Below are 17559 nucleotides of genomic sequence, written 5' to 3'. Positions count from 1 at the left end.
GAATTACCAGAAACCCATCAGGGATCTACAGAGCTACAGAGCAGTTTGAAAGATAACTCCTCAGAGCTCTGTTCAGAAATGCAGCAGTCTCGAAACCTTCTTGCCATCAGAATGTTCAGGAGATTTGGATTTTGTCCCTTGACTTCCCTGAAGGCATGTTGTTTTAATCACGTTCTCATGTAATTATAGCTCTTTGAGGAGCAGGACCTGTTTATTGGATTGAGGCCCTTATCAGTTATTTCTTCCTTCAAATGCAGATCTTTAAACTTTCACTGTTGCTTTTATGACACACTTCAAGCTCTTCTTTGGACTATGAAATCTGCATCTCTCTCTTTTTTTTTTTTTTTTTTTTTTTTTTCCCCCTCCCCTGTATTCATACAGGGGAGGTCGTAATATTAAAGAAATTAAACATGGGCCTGGTCTTCAATGATAATTGTTTGTTTCTATCTCTTTGCAGCAAAACCTGTGATAAGCCCTCTTGAGCTCCGAATGGAAGAATTACGGCACCACTTTAGGATAGAGTATGCTGTAGCAGAAGGTGCAAAAAACGTGATGAAATTACTTGGATCTGGGAAAGTTACCGACAGAAAGGCACTTTCAGAAGTAATTACCATTTCTGGTACTTTATTTTAAATGTTCTTTCAAGAAAGAAAAAATAATAAATATTTCCTTTTTTTATTAATATTTTTAAAAGGCACAAGCAAGATTTAATGAATCAAGCCAGAAGCTGGACCTCTTGAAGTATTCGCTGGAACAGAGACTAAATGAACTTCCTAAAAACCATCCCAAAAGCAGTATTATTATAGAGGAGCTATCACTGGTCTCTTCACCCACATTAAGTCCTCGTCAAAGTGTAATATCTAATCAAAACCAGTATAGTACACTGTCCAAACCAGCAGCTTTAACAGGTATGATTCATGGAGTTTTACTTTTTAGTAAATGCCTTAGAACAAGTCTTTAATGCCAACTCCTTCTGGACATATTTCATTGTTGTTCTTTGCCTAGACAAAGGCATTTAGAATTTCCAAGTGTCCATGCACAAAAAAAATGCAGATAAGTTTCTTTATCTTATTTGTCAATCTTTTCATAATCCTGTTGAAAAAGTGAGGTTCTGGCCTTCTGTTAGGTCACTATGGAATGATACTGCTGGCATGTGCCCAGAGCCTCTCATCTTTAGATGATCAAGTACTTTAAAAGGTGAGCAAGTATCATTGTCCCCATTTTACAGATTTGGAGACCAAGGTGCAGGAAGGTGTGAGTGACTTAACCTTGATCATACTAGAGTCAGTGGCAGAGCTGGAGATAGGCACACAGCATTTCTTCCAGTGAGATTTATGCTACAAAAACATCCCTTATATTTATAAACCAAAGAGGGAGATCCTAACAAACATGTGGAACTAGTGAAGCCTCTGTTTATTGGTGTGAATTGTTTTCCGTGCAATTAAACATTCATATTTTAATTTTTTTAGAGACCTACCCTACTGTGAGGGAACAGTACATTTATGTAAAAATGTAAGACTTCTCATAGTTTGGGTTCACCTGGAATTGTTGTCCTTCATTGCAAGTAAACTGTTTCAAGAGATGAGCCATACTTTAACAAAGCTCTTAAACGTTTGCCTCTCAGTCTTCTTAAAGAAAGCACATATTTTTTTCATTACTTGGTGGTATGGTGCTTTACTAAATTTGCTTAATAAACAGTCGTATAAGAATTAGTAGTATAGATAGGGGTTTTTTAATTTTGTTTCCTATAGCTTTTTTTACATGCAGCTGTTAAACCAACTACTAACAGAGTAAGTTTATTATAAAAACAATCAGTAATTCAGATGTTACTCTAGTTATACATCTATAACTGAAACCAGAATTTAGTTCTGAAGTACACTGGGGTTATATCTTTAAACAGAAAGAGGAACTCTTCTGCCAAGCTGCAATAATAATAAAATGGAGGGAGTCTACTTGTCTTCCATTTTTGTTCAGTAAGACAAAGTAGCAAAGGGTAAAATGCATCAAGACCTCAATCAAGTGCCCTTGTGAAGTTGTAGAGTGGTGAGGGGAACTTTTTTCATCATATGGCATCTCAGATGATCAGTGACAGTGGACAAAGAAGTATCATGCCTTGCTTTAAAAACAGCTTTAAAAATTATTTTTCTTTCCCTGTAATTCGTAATTATGGGTCAGATATGTTATAGTGACAAATAATTAATCTTAAAATGTGATTTACTGATACATATGAACAGCTTCTAAAAGGAAATATCAAAACAGAGGTACATGCTTGTTAAGTTCTTAACAGTTTCACTTTCGTATTAGCTACACAAAGAGCTTCTGTATTGAACTACGTTTAAATGAACAGTGTCTTTGTGTTTTCCCTCTAACACTTTGTGAAAAATAGATCAGTGCTACTGTCATGCTTTTTAAAGTGCATCAACAGAACTTGCTGATACCCATCCAGTCCTTACACAAGATTATAGCCTTTCTGCCTATTGATTTTTTTATATTATTTTTTTTCCATAAACAAGAGTTTGGGAATGAACAATTCTGTTACCTTTTAACCTTTTTGGGAGCCAGTGGCATCCTTTGTCATCATAGCCTAATGCTTAGCTGTCACTTATGGCTGTTAGTTCCCTCCAGGATGCAATTACTTCTCATACTGTTTTCTCAGTTCCTGTTCTGTGGGCTGTAATGTTGCCAGACCATTTTTAGGTCAAGTCTGACAAATGTCTGTTACAGAAGAGTACTTTTAAGTTTCACAGTTAAGTACATTTGTGGACCAAAGAACACAGCATTTAGGAGCTGCATTTCTAGCTGGTAGTTTGGTTATGAACTGGCTAATTTCACTGCTTCTAATAGTTAATTTTGTTGGAGTCAGTAGTGTCACAGTTTGATAGATGCTGTCTTGTACAGGATGAGGTAAGCCTACCCTTCTTGTAGCCCTCTGTGGTATTCAGATGTTTCTGTGCTGCTGGAGGAAGTAACTTTTAAATTACAACAGCAGCCTCTACACCTCATGTGGTTAAGGATGTAGAACATCTTGAAGAGTAGCTTCTTGTCTCAGCTTTTATAAATCCAAATTCATTCAAGTTGGAAGAATTCAATTATTTTAAATTATGTACCAACTCAAATTGGACTCTAGCATGCAGCATGCAAATGTGATTTCTGAATGTATCTTAAAAAATTTGTAGTCTAGATAGTCAATGTTTTAATTACAAAAACCATCTATCCAGTAGTGATTGGTTATATAAAACTCATTAAAAATTGTTATTGGCTCATTGTTCTTCAGTGAAGAAAACAAAGGTACTGCAGAGACACAGAACAAAAATTTTGTGTTATTTTGGTGAACTGTTGCTCCTTATAGAAGATTACGTCCCATACTTTATTTTCAGTGCTTATTTTCAGTATAATTGTCTGTTGTAGATACGTGTCTTGATTTCATCTAGTATTTCTGTTATACCCTGTGATGGTCAGAATGTGAGCTTTTGCCATAAATCAATCATTAGTCATTCACTTTGTTTGCTTAAAAACAGAAATCTTTGCTAAATGATTGTCTGTCTTGTTCTAGGTACCCTGGAAGTTAGGCTAATGGGTTGCCAAGATATTTTGGAAAATGTCCCTGGTCGATCAAAAGCCACATCGATTACGCTGCCTGGTTGGAGTCCAAATGAAGCCAGATCATCTTTCATTAACAGAACCAGTAAAAGTAAAAGTGGGACTAATAGAAACCTTCTGAAAACTGATGACTTGTCCAGTTCAGTATCCTTTTTTTATTTTTATGCATATATTTTATTTACAATTTAACGTGCATGCCATGTTCTGTTAATTTAAAATACAAAATTGATTCTAAGTTCTAAACATCTTTCTCGGTCAAGTTGTTTAAAAAAAAATGAAAACAACAAAATCTCAACCCTGATGTTGTGCCCATAAGAACCAATTCAATATGAGATTATATTTTTAAGGGAAGCTTACTAAAGATTTTTTGTTTTTAGAATAATCCTATTAAAGATTTACTCTGAGTTTGTGTACTTTACTTACAGATGAAGTCTGTGCTGTACTGAAGCTGGATAACACTGTGGTTGGTCAAACTAGCTGGAAGCCTATTTCCAATCAGTCCTGGGATCAGAAATTTACACTGGAACTAGACAGGGTAAAAATCTGGTCTTTCTTTATTGTCAGCTATAGTAAATTCTTTAGATACATTTCATGTTACTTTATTTTTCCTGTTGTTGTGACTATGTTCAAATGTCCTATATGCAAGTATTCTCATCCTTAACAGAATGAGCTCTCTGGGGTTAAGCTGTTAAGCTGGGCTGGCATTCTAGAAAAATCTATCTTTTCTGGCCATATTACTGACATCATAATACTTTTATCCAAGACCCAACACTTAGCATTTACTTAGCCTGTGATAGATGGTGCTTACATTTTTATCAGGATCATCAACTTCTCTTTCTTATTTATCAGATATAGTTAATGTATTTTGTTTAAGCTGTGTCGTAGAATTTTTACAGTGCCTCTGTAGGAGTGTTCTCTTGTGAAGCTGATCAATTCTTCAGCAATAATAAATAAATTCACTAACAGTTCTTTCGTAGAACTTTAAACGTTACTTGCAGGACACAATTGTTTGAAATTATGCCTGATGTTTCTTTCCTCAGACCTTTTGAAATGAATTTCTGTCATACAGGTTTAATCAAGTTTTTTGTTTTTGTTTTTTTTTAGATACTGGATAGTGATAGTATTTTAAGGTATAAGGATACTTTTTTCCCCATCAGTGTTTAACATAGACTGAAAATTAAATTATATTTTAGGAGCCTAAATGTCAACTCTAGTATATATTTAAAACAACTGAGGGGAAAAAAACCAACACCTTCCTGTTCTTGCTCTCACCCCACCCCTCCAAGCCCCAAACTAGATGCCTTCTCTCTAGAAAGGAAGCAGTTTTAGACCTGCAGGTTGAGAAATTCGGGTTTCTAGCATCTCTGGAGTCCTGAAGCCTTGATTATTCTCAGATTAAGACTAGGACTAGTCATAGTTTAGTAGCTACTCCTGCCAGCCTGGCATGTGTCCAGTTCACTATTTAAGAACTCAATATTCAATGGTGTTTTGGTGCCAGAAAAGGACCTTGCTTCTGCTGGGCATGACCACTCACCCTTTCATATTTGAAATGCACATTCCAAACCCCATCATGTTTTTATCTGTTGCTTCTACCTAACTTTTGTTTCTTTTAAAACCTGCATCTGTCATATAAAGACAATAAATTGATGCATCCTGATGGATCACGATGCTACAGTAACTGCACTTAGTAACACACGATGCTGCACTGTGTTGCATTGCAGGATTCTTCACATTTCTCTAACAGGCATATAAGATGTCCTAAAAATATATAAATCCCACCAGCAAGATACAGCAGTAGCTCTTGTTAAAGTTTTTGCCCCCTCTTTATGACCATGTTTTTACGAAAACTGTATGTACTTCTAGAGAACCTGTGTGAAGTCTTGCATCACAATGTGTATGTAGGTACAAAATGTCACTGTGCAGCTGTGAAATGCAATTGATACCTGTAAATAACATGGACAACTACTAAAGCTGAGGTTTCTAAACACAGGTAAAAAGTTGTTGTCAGGGCATGAACTAAAATACCTTAAAGTAGCACTGTTGTTAGACTGATTCAAAAAGTCTGGTGACTGTGACTCTCTCCTAATCTTGGGGGAATTTTACGTTTACATTTTTATTTGGACTCTGGAGATCACATTTGAACTGAAGTGAAATGCTATGATCATCCTGGTGAGAGCTTGCTCTGTTTGGCTAGTTAGCCCTGGCACTCCTTTAAAGTAACAGCCCCATGTCTTTGTCCTCGAGTTGCTAGATCTTAAAACTGCGCAGAGGTAACTCTTGCAGAACAATTACTAATAAGCAATTTCCTGTGTATGTGTTTCCTGTCATAGTCACGTGAATTAGAAATCTCAGTTTATTGGCGTGACTGGAGATCTCTGTGTGCAGTGAAGTTTCTGAGGCTGGAAGATTTCCTGGATAACCAACGACATGGCATGTGTCTTTATCTGGAACCCCAGGGCACTCTGTTTGCAGAGGTAAGAAGGTTTCTTTGAAACACTTGAATATTATATTGCTTAATAGGTTAAGAATATTTCTTCTGATTTTCTAAGAATGCATTTTGTTGTGAAACTTGAATTGTAACACACATTATTTGAACTGCAGGTTACGTTTTTTAATCCAGTTATTGAAAGAAGACCAAAACTCCAGAGGCAGAAGAAAATTTTTTCAAAACAGCAAGGTGATTTTTTTAATATAAACATGTAAACCTTAAAAATTGTTACAGATCTATGCTACTTTTTATACAGAAACTTAATATTTGTCTGTCAATAAAACTGTTGATAATGAAGGATTTGGCACTGCATTTAGAAATGTTTTCTTTTAGAATTTCTTATTATGCATTAATATTTAATAGTGAATAATTAGGAAATGCTGAGGAATGTGAGAAATTCAGTTTCTTCTTCATAAAATATAAACTGATTAATATTAATGTTATTTTAATCATAGCTTTTGGTAGTATGTAAGGAAATTACTTACACTCTATTTCCTTTTTTTTCCACAATATCCACAGGCAAAACATTTCTCAGAGCTCCTCAAATGAATATTAATATTGCCACTTGGGGAAGGCTGGTAAGAAGAGCTATTCCTACAGTAAATCACTCTGGCACCTTCAGCCCCCAAGCATCAGTGCCTGCTACTGGGCCAGTGGTTGATGTACACATTCCTGAACTAACACTGCCAGACAGGTAGGTGATATCTACAGTTTTTAAGTACTTCTAAGAGCAAGAATAACAGTGAGAGGCTTATGCCCTGATGTATGTCAAATCTGTTTATTCTGCAAGACTGCAGGCTTTTCAGTGTTTGAGTTTGGAAATCCATTTTATAGACAGATCTACACACAGAGAAAATGTGTAGATTTAGATTGAGGAGAAATCTGCATAACAAGCAGTTTTAAGTTAGGTTTCATCCTATCAAAACAGTCTCTCCTATACACTAAGGAGTTACTTGTTTTCTTGGCAGTGACTCTCCTGTAGCCAAATTGGACTTTGAACTTGAGCCTGAGCCTCCACCTGCTCCACCCCGTGCATCTTCCCTTGGGGAAATACCTGAATCTTCCTCTGAGATAAAGGCTCCTGATGTGCCATCTCAGGCAAGTGACTTTAAGAATTTTTAGCTATACAGATTACCAAAGTTGTAATATTGGCATCTTTATGAAGTATTTCATCCATTATATTTTAGCATATGCCTCTTAACTTACACATATAGAACTGTCTGAACAGAATGCTCCAATTATTCTTGGTGGCAAGCAGCTCTCTATGTCATTGGTTCCACCACAGGAAAAAAAAACCAACAAAATATCAAAATCATTTGAGTATTCAGGAAAAACTGGGTCTACTAACACAGAGCAGAATGGCTGGAGCAGTAGGTTTCATCAGTCTGTTAAAAGCTTGCTTATCTGTATTATCTTCAAGTGTACCATGTCAGCTTAGATAATTCTTGTGTTTAGAATTTCACACACTTACAGTAAAATTTCTGCATTCATTTGCCTTCACAATCAGTCTTAAATTTTCAGACTTCTTTTTCTTCACAGGATGAAGTAGCAAACTTTGATTGTGAAAATGGCAGAAATAGTTTTGTCCCAAAACTCCAGCCTGAAATAATCCGTGAGCCTGATGTTCCCCATTCAGACATAAAATACACCAACACCCGAGAGCCTGAAGATAGAAGGTAAAAAGGCAGTGGGTTTGCTGTTGGTCTGAGTAATATCTCTTAAGGTAACAAACTAGAAGATTCTTGACTTTTTTTTTTTTTTTTTAATATATACATATGTAGATCACAACAAAGATTTCAATTCAGTCTGAAGGATTTCAGATGTTGTGCTGTACTGGGCAGAGGACATTTTGGAAAGGTAAACTTCCAAAACCTAAATGGCATGTCAAGATTATATCTAAAACTAGATACAACTCTTAAATTAATCAACCACTTATCTTCTGTTTTAGGTGCTGTTGGCAGAGTACAAAAACACAAATGAGATGTTTGCTATTAAAGCCTTAAAGAAAGGAGATATTGTTGCTCGTGATGAAGTAGACAGGTCAGTTTGTAAAATACAATACTTAGATTCCATAAATCAATTTTGTTTTTCTGCATGCAACACAACTGTAAGGTCTACCAAACAGTAGTGAAATTCAGTAAAACAGCAAAACAAGGTCTCATCTCCCTGATTAGTTGGCTGCTGGAGATGTGTGGTCTTTCTTCTGGGGCAAGGAGAGAGCAGTGCAGCCTGGGAATATGGGTTCCTTTAGTGCTTCTCTTACCATGCCTATACTACAGCACTGACTTTAAGCCAATTCTGCTTTTTATTTAGGTTCTCTTGCAGTTATTTATTCTCATTACTTGTTATATATAGACTTCCATCACATTTCAAGAGGACAATGACTTTTTTCTTTACTGGGAAAAACACCTATGATAGTGTTTCTCAAACTGTAACAACACACTGTCATATTTTTCTATATTTTCCCTTGAGTCCTATGTATACTCCACTGGTGTGAGGGTTTTAATTTTTTTGCCCCAAAACTCAGATACTTTATTTACTTAGAACTGAAGTGGCCATTACAGAACTGTGTAGTTCTAGTGCAGGAAGTTGCTTTTACAATCCTTTAATTGTGACTGTATTAGTTTGACTTGCAGAAAGAAAGATAATTATAAAGAATATGCTACAATTAACCAGTTGGCTTAGAGAAATAATCTGGAATTACTATGGCTAGATGTCTATAATGTTACTGTTTTCCCACTGCATGTATTGTATACAATTAAAACAGATTGAAGCTAATGTGACATGATACCAATGCATACATAATGCAAGTCTGAGTGTTTGGAAGGAAAATTGGCAGAGTACAAATTTCATGGACTGCTAGGCTGCTTTTTTCATTTGTGAAAGCTAAATGCAACTTTGTGGAAATCCTGACATCAGCTTGTGTGCAAATATTAAAAGCTCTCTCTTGAAACAAAAAATACTTGTCTTATCCTGAGGAACATAAGGTAAAAATTATCAGTAGCTTCTGAGAGTTGAAAAATTGTAGTTGAGGATGTAGCTTAAAATTTTTACTGATTTTTCTGTTTGCAGCTTGATGTGTGAAAAGCGAATATTTGAAACTGTGAATAGTGTAAGACATCCCTTCTTGGTGAACCTTTTTGCTTGTTTCCAAACCAAAGATCACGTTTGCTTTGTAATGGAATATGCTGCTGGTGGGGATCTGATGATGCACATTCATACTGATGTCTTCTCTGAACCAAGAGCAGTGTGAGTATCCATCCCTTTTTGTGGCATTAAGTGAAGGGCATTTTGTTCAGTGGATAAGAATTAGATCTTTATCATCACATGCCTCTACATTGTCATTTCAGTAAATAGTGTCTGTTTTTTACAAGGGTTAGAGATTGTAACTGGTTTTGTGTTTTGTTTTTTTTTTTTGGAAAAAGACACATGCAGGTTTAATGTGCCTGAATTCTCACTGAACTCAAAAATTATATACAGATACTTAATATTTATAATACTTTAAAAAATATATATTACATTAAAAAAGCGAAATGGAAAGTTAAATTTTCAGCCAAGCTAAAAAAGGAAAGAATGTGCCAAATTAAAAATCCTTCAGTGCCATGGCAGTGGACAATACAGAAAACGTAACCTTGCCTAAGCAAACATACTACAGCTTAAAAGCTGCAAGTTTAAGCATTTTTGCTGAAAAGCCAATCAGGAGTCTTCAAAGGATGGTTAATAAAACAGATCTATAATAATGGACTTCACATTCTGAAAAGCAAGACTAAAATGCATTGAAATTTTAACTTCTTCCCCACAGGTTCTATGCTGCATGTGTGGTTCTTGGTCTTCAGTACTTACACGAACACAAAATAGTCTATAGGTAAGTAGTCACTGACCTGTTTCCAACAGCTGAATTTCAGCTATTCTGAATAGTACTGAAGAAACATCAGTGATGCAATATTGTTCTTAAATGTTCATTTAGAGATTTGAAGTTGGATAACTTATTGCTGGACACAGAAGGCTTTGTGAAAATTGCTGACTTTGGTCTTTGCAAAGAAGGTAATGGCCTTTCAGTTTTCTTTCTAGGGGAATTCCATAGTCTGTCTTACTCTTTAGACTTTTGGACTGCCAAATATGTATAGTGTTACTTACCTTGTATCACTTGAAGGAAAAAATACATCTCTGTACAAAAGTGGAGATAGGTGGGAGTTCCTTAGTAGGGAAATACTGGAAGCATCTGATTGTATCCCTATTTTTTAAATCTAATTCTTTTTTTTTTAGTTGCAAGCATCACCTGTTCCGAGTCTTACTTCATTACATCTCTGCTTATTAATAAGGCACACTGCTGTATTTTACAAGTTAGCAGAAATAGCATATTTTCCTTTTAGACAGCCTAAGAGTGAATCAAGTAAATTCAGTAGGGGTTCAAACACTACTGCTGTCTGTAGCATCCTAGGGCAAGTCCTGTGACCTTAGCTACAAACAAGTTCCACAAATGACTAAGGGAAACAAGGGCAAGGAAAGTTTTTTGATTTACTGATCACTACAATAAATGCTGTTGTTAAGCTCTGCACAGCACCTCCACTTGTAGTGCTCCAGCAGGCCTTGTGCTGCTTGTGTCCCAGACTGTGCGCATCATGCTCTTGCAAATATACAGGGCTGCTTCTCGTCAGAGTTGTTTCACTACATTCCATGTTTAACATCACTATATGTAGTTTTGCCACTACAGAGGCATCCTGAATAGGCATGTTTGACTAAACCACACTTGCTCCTAGCTGGTATAAATGTAGCATAAGATTGTTTGTATCTTTCCAAGCAAACAAAACTGAGTGATGAAGTTTTAAGTGGAAGCTTAATTTGGCTTATTGCATATAGCTGGGAGTAGAAAAACTTACACTGAAGTGCATGTGGAACAAGGGCATGGGAGGGAAGAACGGGGAAAATTTTACTTCAGGATTTTTATCAGCCGAAGATGCTCTAGAGGGAGGTTTTAGTTGCTCAAGGAATAGGCTGTAGAGTGGCAGAAAATACTGCTTGCTTCTTATTAACTTTCAGGAATGGGATTTGGAGACAGAACAAGCACATTCTGTGGCACACCAGAATTTCTTGCTCCAGAGGTGCTGACAGAAACTTCCTATACCAGAGCTGTAGACTGGTGGGGTCTTGGTGTACTTATCTATGAGATGCTAGTGGGTGAGGTAAGTTCTAGTAAGATACATACTGAAAAGGTTACAAAAATCAAGATAGCAGCCTGTCACTGTTGAATATGCTCTGTCACTCATGTCATGTATGAGCACTCCTCATTTATAGTGAGCCAGCCTAATGTGTTTCAGGAAAAAGAACTATTAAATACTGAGCAGCTACTTACCTTACACTAGCTGCTGTAATGCTATAGAAGTTGATAAGTCATGTTGTGACCTTGAATTATCAGCAGTTGTGGAAGTGAGTTGTAGCTGGTCCAAGACTTAAGCTTTATATTTTTGTTGGGGTTGGTTTTATATCATTATGCCTTAAATCAAATTACAGTCATGGCACATTAATATCAGTGTCTCTAAGCAAGAACACATCACAACTGCATTTGGGGGGCTCAGTTTCCAGCACACACCTGTTATTGCCAAATTTGGATACATACAGCTAGAGCAGTCATCTACTTTCAAATGCTTTAGGAGAGAAAGTGAACTACTCCTGTGTTTGAAGGGAAGTGAATTATAATGCTTAAAATTGGATAGTAGTGAAAAATGATGCCAAACACGTGCTATTTGCCATTTGATTTACACATGCACTAAAACAGAATGCCCCAGTTCCATTTAAATGAGCTGGTATAAATAAATTATTATTGTATAATTATTTACCACTGTGTATATTGGTTTACTTTGGGTCCATTTTGTTATACTATCTTCCAGGTATGAGAGTGATGGCTTCCATGCTAAAAAAGAGACTGAAAAATTATAGATTTGTTCATAATTTTCTTTGTTTTCATAAAAAATGATCAGTCACCTTTCTTGTACTTCCTTTGAGGTTAAGAAAGGAGAAAAAGCTTTTAGGGTCTTGCCCTGTCAGGCCATTTCAGAAAGGTTGGAAAACCCTTGAACTGTAACATGCTGAAGATACTACAAAAACAAGTTAGTTTTGACCATGTTACTTGTGAATGGCAGCTGTCCCAAAGGAGAACTGATACATATTTTTGACATTCCCTGTATATCTTGTGTCAAAGATTATCTCCAGTTTAGGTGTTCCTACTTCTAAAAGCGTATTTTAAAGCATGATCCTTCAGTAAAAATAAAGGGATAATACCAGTGCATACCTTATTTTTCTCTCTTCCATATGGGAAACTACAGTATCTGTTTCTGGGAAAAGGAAGACTTCATTTTGGGGTATCTAATTCCAACGTGTTGACTGAACAGATGTTGGTTTTGATTGTAAGGAATTTTTAAGCCTGTTTAATAGTATTTTTAATTACTTTCACTATAGTCTCCCTTCCCTGGAGATGATGAAGAGGAGGTGTTTGACAGTATTGTAAATGATGAAGTAAGATATCCACGGTTTCTGTCTACAGAAGCCATCTCTATAATGAGACGGGTAAGTACATAATATTACAGTACTCTCCTCTTACCCTGTTTCCTCTCCAACATTAAGGAAACTAATTACTTCAGTGAGAAACAAAATCCTTTAAGAACCTATGCTTGGTATTTTTTTTTTCTACCATTGAATTTCAGACTTGCTTAATTTATGCTGTGCTGTGCTGCCTATCACCTTAAATGAAAACTGACATGCCCTTCCCTTTTATTCAGGAGCAAGTTCTTTTTAAAATGTAGAACACTACAGGCTCTATTTTCTCCCTGAACTAAGTTTCCCAGTCATATCTAACTAGAGAAGTTCACCCTCATTTCCTAGCAGAACACTGTTGCATTGACCTATTTGGTAGATTAACAGTGTCACATGAATATTTTAATTCAAAGACTTCTAAATCTCTTTGGTTTCATTCCAACTGGGGCAGGGCAGGGAGCACCACACACACAGCACCTGCAGTGCCATTCTTGGCAAAAAACAGCTGATTTTTTTCTGTGATTGTTTTTAGTGCTAGTCCTTAGCATAATGCTTCTACTTACCTAAGAAGATACTTGAACCTAAGTTAGAAGCTCATCAGAGTTGATAGAAAGGCATCTGCTGAAGGTGATTCAAAGCCTTTGGAAGCAGCTTCTCTGACGCTGAATGTCAATCTAGCACCCAGTTCAGCAAGAGGACCGAGAATTTTCTGTAGGTCAGGCAGTATGAATTTCACTGTCCATCCAGTCTTGGGGTTGGCTCTTACCCAGTAGCACTCAGCCTCCCTACTTCCCCCCTTGCCTCTGAACCTTTGGTACTGAAATCCTGCACGTTTTGTCAGCTGCTACGAAGAAATCCAGAGCGGCGTCTTGGAGCTGGAGAGAAAGATGCTGAGGATGTGAAAAAGCATCACTTCTTCAGGGTGAGTACAAACCAGTATTATTTCTAAGGACACCAGGAGGAGAGAAAGGAAACTAAACACCAGTTGGTTTACCTTACAGCTAATAGATTGGAATGCTTTACTGGCCAAGAAGGTGAAGCCTCCATTTGTACCCACCATTAGAGGACGAGAAGACGTTAGTAATTTTGATGATGAATTTACCTCTGAAGCACCTATCCTCACTCCACCTCGGGAACCAAGGATACTTTCAGAAGAAGAGCAGGAGATGTTCAGAGATTTTGATTACATTGCTGATTGGTGTTAACTTTTAGACACTGTGAAACCCCAGCTGACTGGCTCACAAGAATGCCTCTCTCAGAAGAATACCCACCCTTCAGTTGCTCTCTGTGCCACCTGTAGCTTCTGGGTTGTTGTTTGTTTTTTTTTTTAAATCACATGAAGATCCTTTTAAGTACTGTTTTACCACTCTTATAAAGAGTGGCCTCTTTGTACATTGTTTTTTATCTGAGCACTGGAAAGCAGGTCTATGGAGTTCTTAAGCTGAGTTGGTGAACCCAGGCTGTTATTAAGCTTCCCACACAAGGGCACGCGTGGATCTGTACTGTTTCTCTCACTCCTCCACAGCAGATAACATCACTTTTTAAAGTATCTGCCTTAAGTGGGAAAAGCAGACTTTGAGATAGGTAATCACTTCTCTCTACTCAGCCACATTGAAGTAGAAGTTTGGGATACTGATGACACTCGCACAGAACATGTTTCTAGCTGGAGAAAGCAAATTATTTCAGTTAACTATTATCTTGTGCAGTCTATAAAACTACACATTTCTATGTACACCATCTTTTGTTCTCCACATAATGGTATTAACAACAGATATGCCTTGTTTTGTAAATTTTCTATGGTATTTATTAGGAAAAATGTTGAATGCCTTGCCTTTGAGATAACAACAGTGAAAGTGCTTCCATTGCAAAGAAAAATCCAGAACAATCCGGAAAGTTTACCAAAGCCACTTGCCAAACAGTTTTGCCTTCAAGCTTTTTAAGCATGGCTTAAAACCCTGGTTGATATGAAGAATGTAACAGGGGTATTGCTCAGTCTAGCCACAAAGAGCAAAGCACATTCATTTCCCAAGCCCATCCACTTCTATACTCAGACTCATGCCTTTCCCACTCACTGAGTGGACAGATAAGTTAACCAGTCTGTATCTAACCACCTAGATCATCCTGTATCTGCTGTACAATATCATATCACTTTTAGAAAACGTAAGGATTTTCAATGTATACATGATGTGAACATGTATATTTGGAAGTTGTAATGTATTCTTATGTCCAGGCAGTAATTTAAATTGTACCACTTCATTAATTTTGCACAGTGGCCAAGTGAACAGCATAGAACTGAGTGAAAAAGATTTGTATACATATAGGCCACTGAACTCCAGAACTTAAGATTGGCAATTACTGAGGGTAAAAGCAATATATTGTAACAGAATGTATACATATTTTTGATAAAATGTGTGTATTTTATAAACCCCTTAACACTAAAAGCTGTACCTCAAAAGTTGAAAAATAATTTAGACCAGACACTGTGTATTCTTGTAAACCAAGACCTACTTTTGGCATCCAATGTTCTGTGGGCAAACGTTACTTCTTGGAAAATACATTTCCCACGTGGTCCTCATCTGTAGCACCATTCAGAGCTGACTGCGTGTGCAACATCACAGGTTCATCCCAGCCAGGAGTTTGCTGTTCATGGGCTATGACAGTGAGAATCAGCACTTGAATTCAAAACTTGTACTTTCATTCAAAGAAGAAACACAAACCACTCGAGTGTGCGACACTGCAGTGGTTGTTGAAAACCATGATGCTGGACAGACCTGCAGGGTCAGGCCAGGAAAAAGCTTAGGAAGCAAAAAAAAAAGGTTCATAGGTCTGAATCGGGTTTTCCAGGAACAAGGCAAGTATCTCTACAAATCGTGTTTGGCAGAGTGAGTCACCTTTTCCTCGTTACTTCTTTCCAGATTCTAATCAATAAGAAACAAATGATGTTCCTGTATCTAGCTGAAACCTACACTTTTGAGGTACAGTCAGCTCACCTTTGTTGGTTCCCAAATATATATATATAAGCATCTAACAGGGTGCTTAATACTTAGGAAAGTATCCTCAAAAATACCTTTTTGTAACTACATCTTGTACAGAAATCTTTTTTTAATCTAAGTAAATCACTAAAAAAAAAAAATTAAAAAAATTAGAGGGCAGGGTATGTTCACCCAGTTAAGCTGAAAGAAAGCACTAATTTTATCTCTGTAGTTTTTTAAATATTTTTAGGCAGATTAAGATTTTAAACCCTAGATTGTAAATATATTTTGCTATACTTTATCTGTATGTGGCTGCTCAAGCACTTTGTAAGGAAATTAGGTTATTTTAGAATGGTACACTATGCATTAAAATGAAATGTGCCTTTAACAAATGTCATTCTAAGTGTTTTGCAGTCATTAATATCACAAATTAAAAGTTTTAAATAGAGTAATTTGTAAATTGTGTCCCAAACATGATTCTGCTGTTTCTTGAAGTGACTTGTCATGTTTTCTCCACAGGCAACTTCAGAAAAGAACTTGCCATGAGGAAGGGACTTTCAGAAACACAGTCTCTCACTGGTAGCTCAGTGTACTCACATTCATTTTTTTTAAAAATCAAAAAAAGTAATTCATTACCTCTGAGCATACCTGCTTTCAAGCTGAAGGAAAAGCAGCCTTCTCTTGGCTTGGGCAAACAGCCCTTCTGAAGGGAGCAGAATGTGTCCACATCCATCGCAGTCTGGCCAGCATCTCCCCTTGCAGGCTTCCTTTGAGGGCAGGGGGACATGACTCTTCCCCCCCTCCTGGGTACTTCATTATAGTCTCTCCCTGGCCCCTACCCCCCCCTTATATAGGAAAGTTTCTGTATAGAAACAAAAACTTAGACCCAACCCACAAAGAGCTTGTTCTGTAAGCACAGAGTGAAACTTCCTTGCCCAAGTGTGTTTAGAAAAGAAATCTTTCCTTTTAAGAACAAACCAAAACGTCATATGAGACCATCACTTAGAGACACAACTTCAATACTTAACCTAAACAATCACTCCAGAAAGGACTGGCTTCAAATGTGTGGAGAATGCAATCCTAGACACTCCTGTTTTCTCACTGCTGAACCTCTTCCCAGCAATGTTGTACATGTATTAGCAGGGAACCCCAAACCTATAAACACCTCAACTGCAGCCAGTCTCTTTGCTGGCACTTTAAGCTCTACTTGTCCTCCAGCCTTTGCTACCACTTGCCTTCAGTATCACAAGAAGAAACTAATTAACTCAAACAGGCCAGCAGTCCAAAACTCAACAGGATGAAGTCTCACCAGTCAGTACATGGCCCATAGCTGCTGGGCAGTGACATTTCTCAGGAGGACTGAGACAATCCCACTGGCTGCAGCAGAGCTGCAAAACCTCATCTCCAGTTCCCCACACCTTCCTGCACCCCAAGAACTGCTGGTGTACCATGCACACGGCTATCCCCACTGCTGAGGAGTGCTCCAGCCAGGAACAAGGAGAGCTCATTTCTGAATGAGAAGCTTCTTAGGAGAAGCCAAATTCCTTAGCTTCATCAAAGCAGCTTACTAAAGAGGTGATAGCTGCCTAAAAATGAATTCAGACTTAATATTTTTTTTTTTTCCTGGATTGCTTCACTTTAACTGGTCTACTGGGACCAGCAGCAACTGGCTTTCAGAATAAATGGCCCCTTCAAGCATACTCCTAGTTTTACCTCTTCAGGCTGCAGTTGCTACCATGTCCACACCAAGGGAGGTACAGGAACTGTTTGTGGAATTGCAGGAAGCAGTAGGGTCAAGCCAGAATAATACATCCCTGCCTCCATCTGCTGCACTTCAGAGCTCTGCAGATATAGTTAGATTTCAGTCCAGACAGTAACTATTTCAACAGCAAACACGAACCACTCACATGTCAAGTGCTCATGCATAATGCCTAAAAGCATTTTAAATCAGAGCATTATCATAAATAT

At 37.3% G+C, this 17559-nt stretch overlaps 1 protein-coding gene across 3 annotated transcripts in view; it reads left to right on the top strand.

Annotated features, from left to right (window-relative positions):
• PKN2 (protein kinase N2) overlaps positions 1-17559 on the top strand; it is a 72668-nt gene that overhangs the window by 40437 nt on the left and 14672 nt on the right. The window contains exons 5-22 of one of the 3 annotated variants that reach the window (XM_051624313.1): positions 458-603; positions 695-908; positions 3554-3739; positions 4026-4135; positions 5931-6074; positions 6202-6277; positions 6608-6782; positions 7057-7186; positions 7628-7764; positions 7870-7945; positions 8037-8128; positions 9161-9337; positions 9891-9953; positions 10056-10132; positions 11129-11271; positions 12545-12652; positions 13461-13541; positions 13621-16043. In XM_051624313.1, coding sequence (XP_051480273.1) covers positions 458-603; positions 695-908; positions 3554-3739; positions 4026-4135; positions 5931-6074; positions 6202-6277; positions 6608-6782; positions 7057-7186; positions 7628-7764; positions 7870-7945; positions 8037-8128; positions 9161-9337; positions 9891-9953; positions 10056-10132; positions 11129-11271; positions 12545-12652; positions 13461-13541; positions 13621-13824 — 2339 coding nt within the window. In that variant the 3' untranslated portion in view covers positions 13825-16043. Of the gene's footprint in view, positions 1-457; positions 604-694; positions 909-3553; positions 3740-4025; positions 4136-5930; positions 6075-6201; positions 6278-6607; positions 6783-7056; positions 7187-7627; positions 7765-7869; positions 7946-8036; positions 8129-9160; positions 9338-9890; positions 9954-10055; positions 10133-11128; positions 11272-12544; positions 12653-13460; positions 13542-13620; positions 16044-17559 lie in introns of those variants that run through there. The other 2 variants (XM_051624314.1, XM_051624315.1) reach the window with 2 other exon arrangements.

Source organism: Apus apus, chromosome 7 (assembly GCF_020740795.1).
Source record: "Apus apus isolate bApuApu2 chromosome 7, bApuApu2.pri.cur, whole genome shotgun sequence".
Classification (NCBI taxonomy): domain Eukaryota; kingdom Metazoa; phylum Chordata; class Aves; order Apodiformes; family Apodidae; genus Apus; species Apus apus.
Note: the sequence above shows the minus strand (reverse complement) of the source record. Positions and strands in the feature narration are given on the sequence as shown.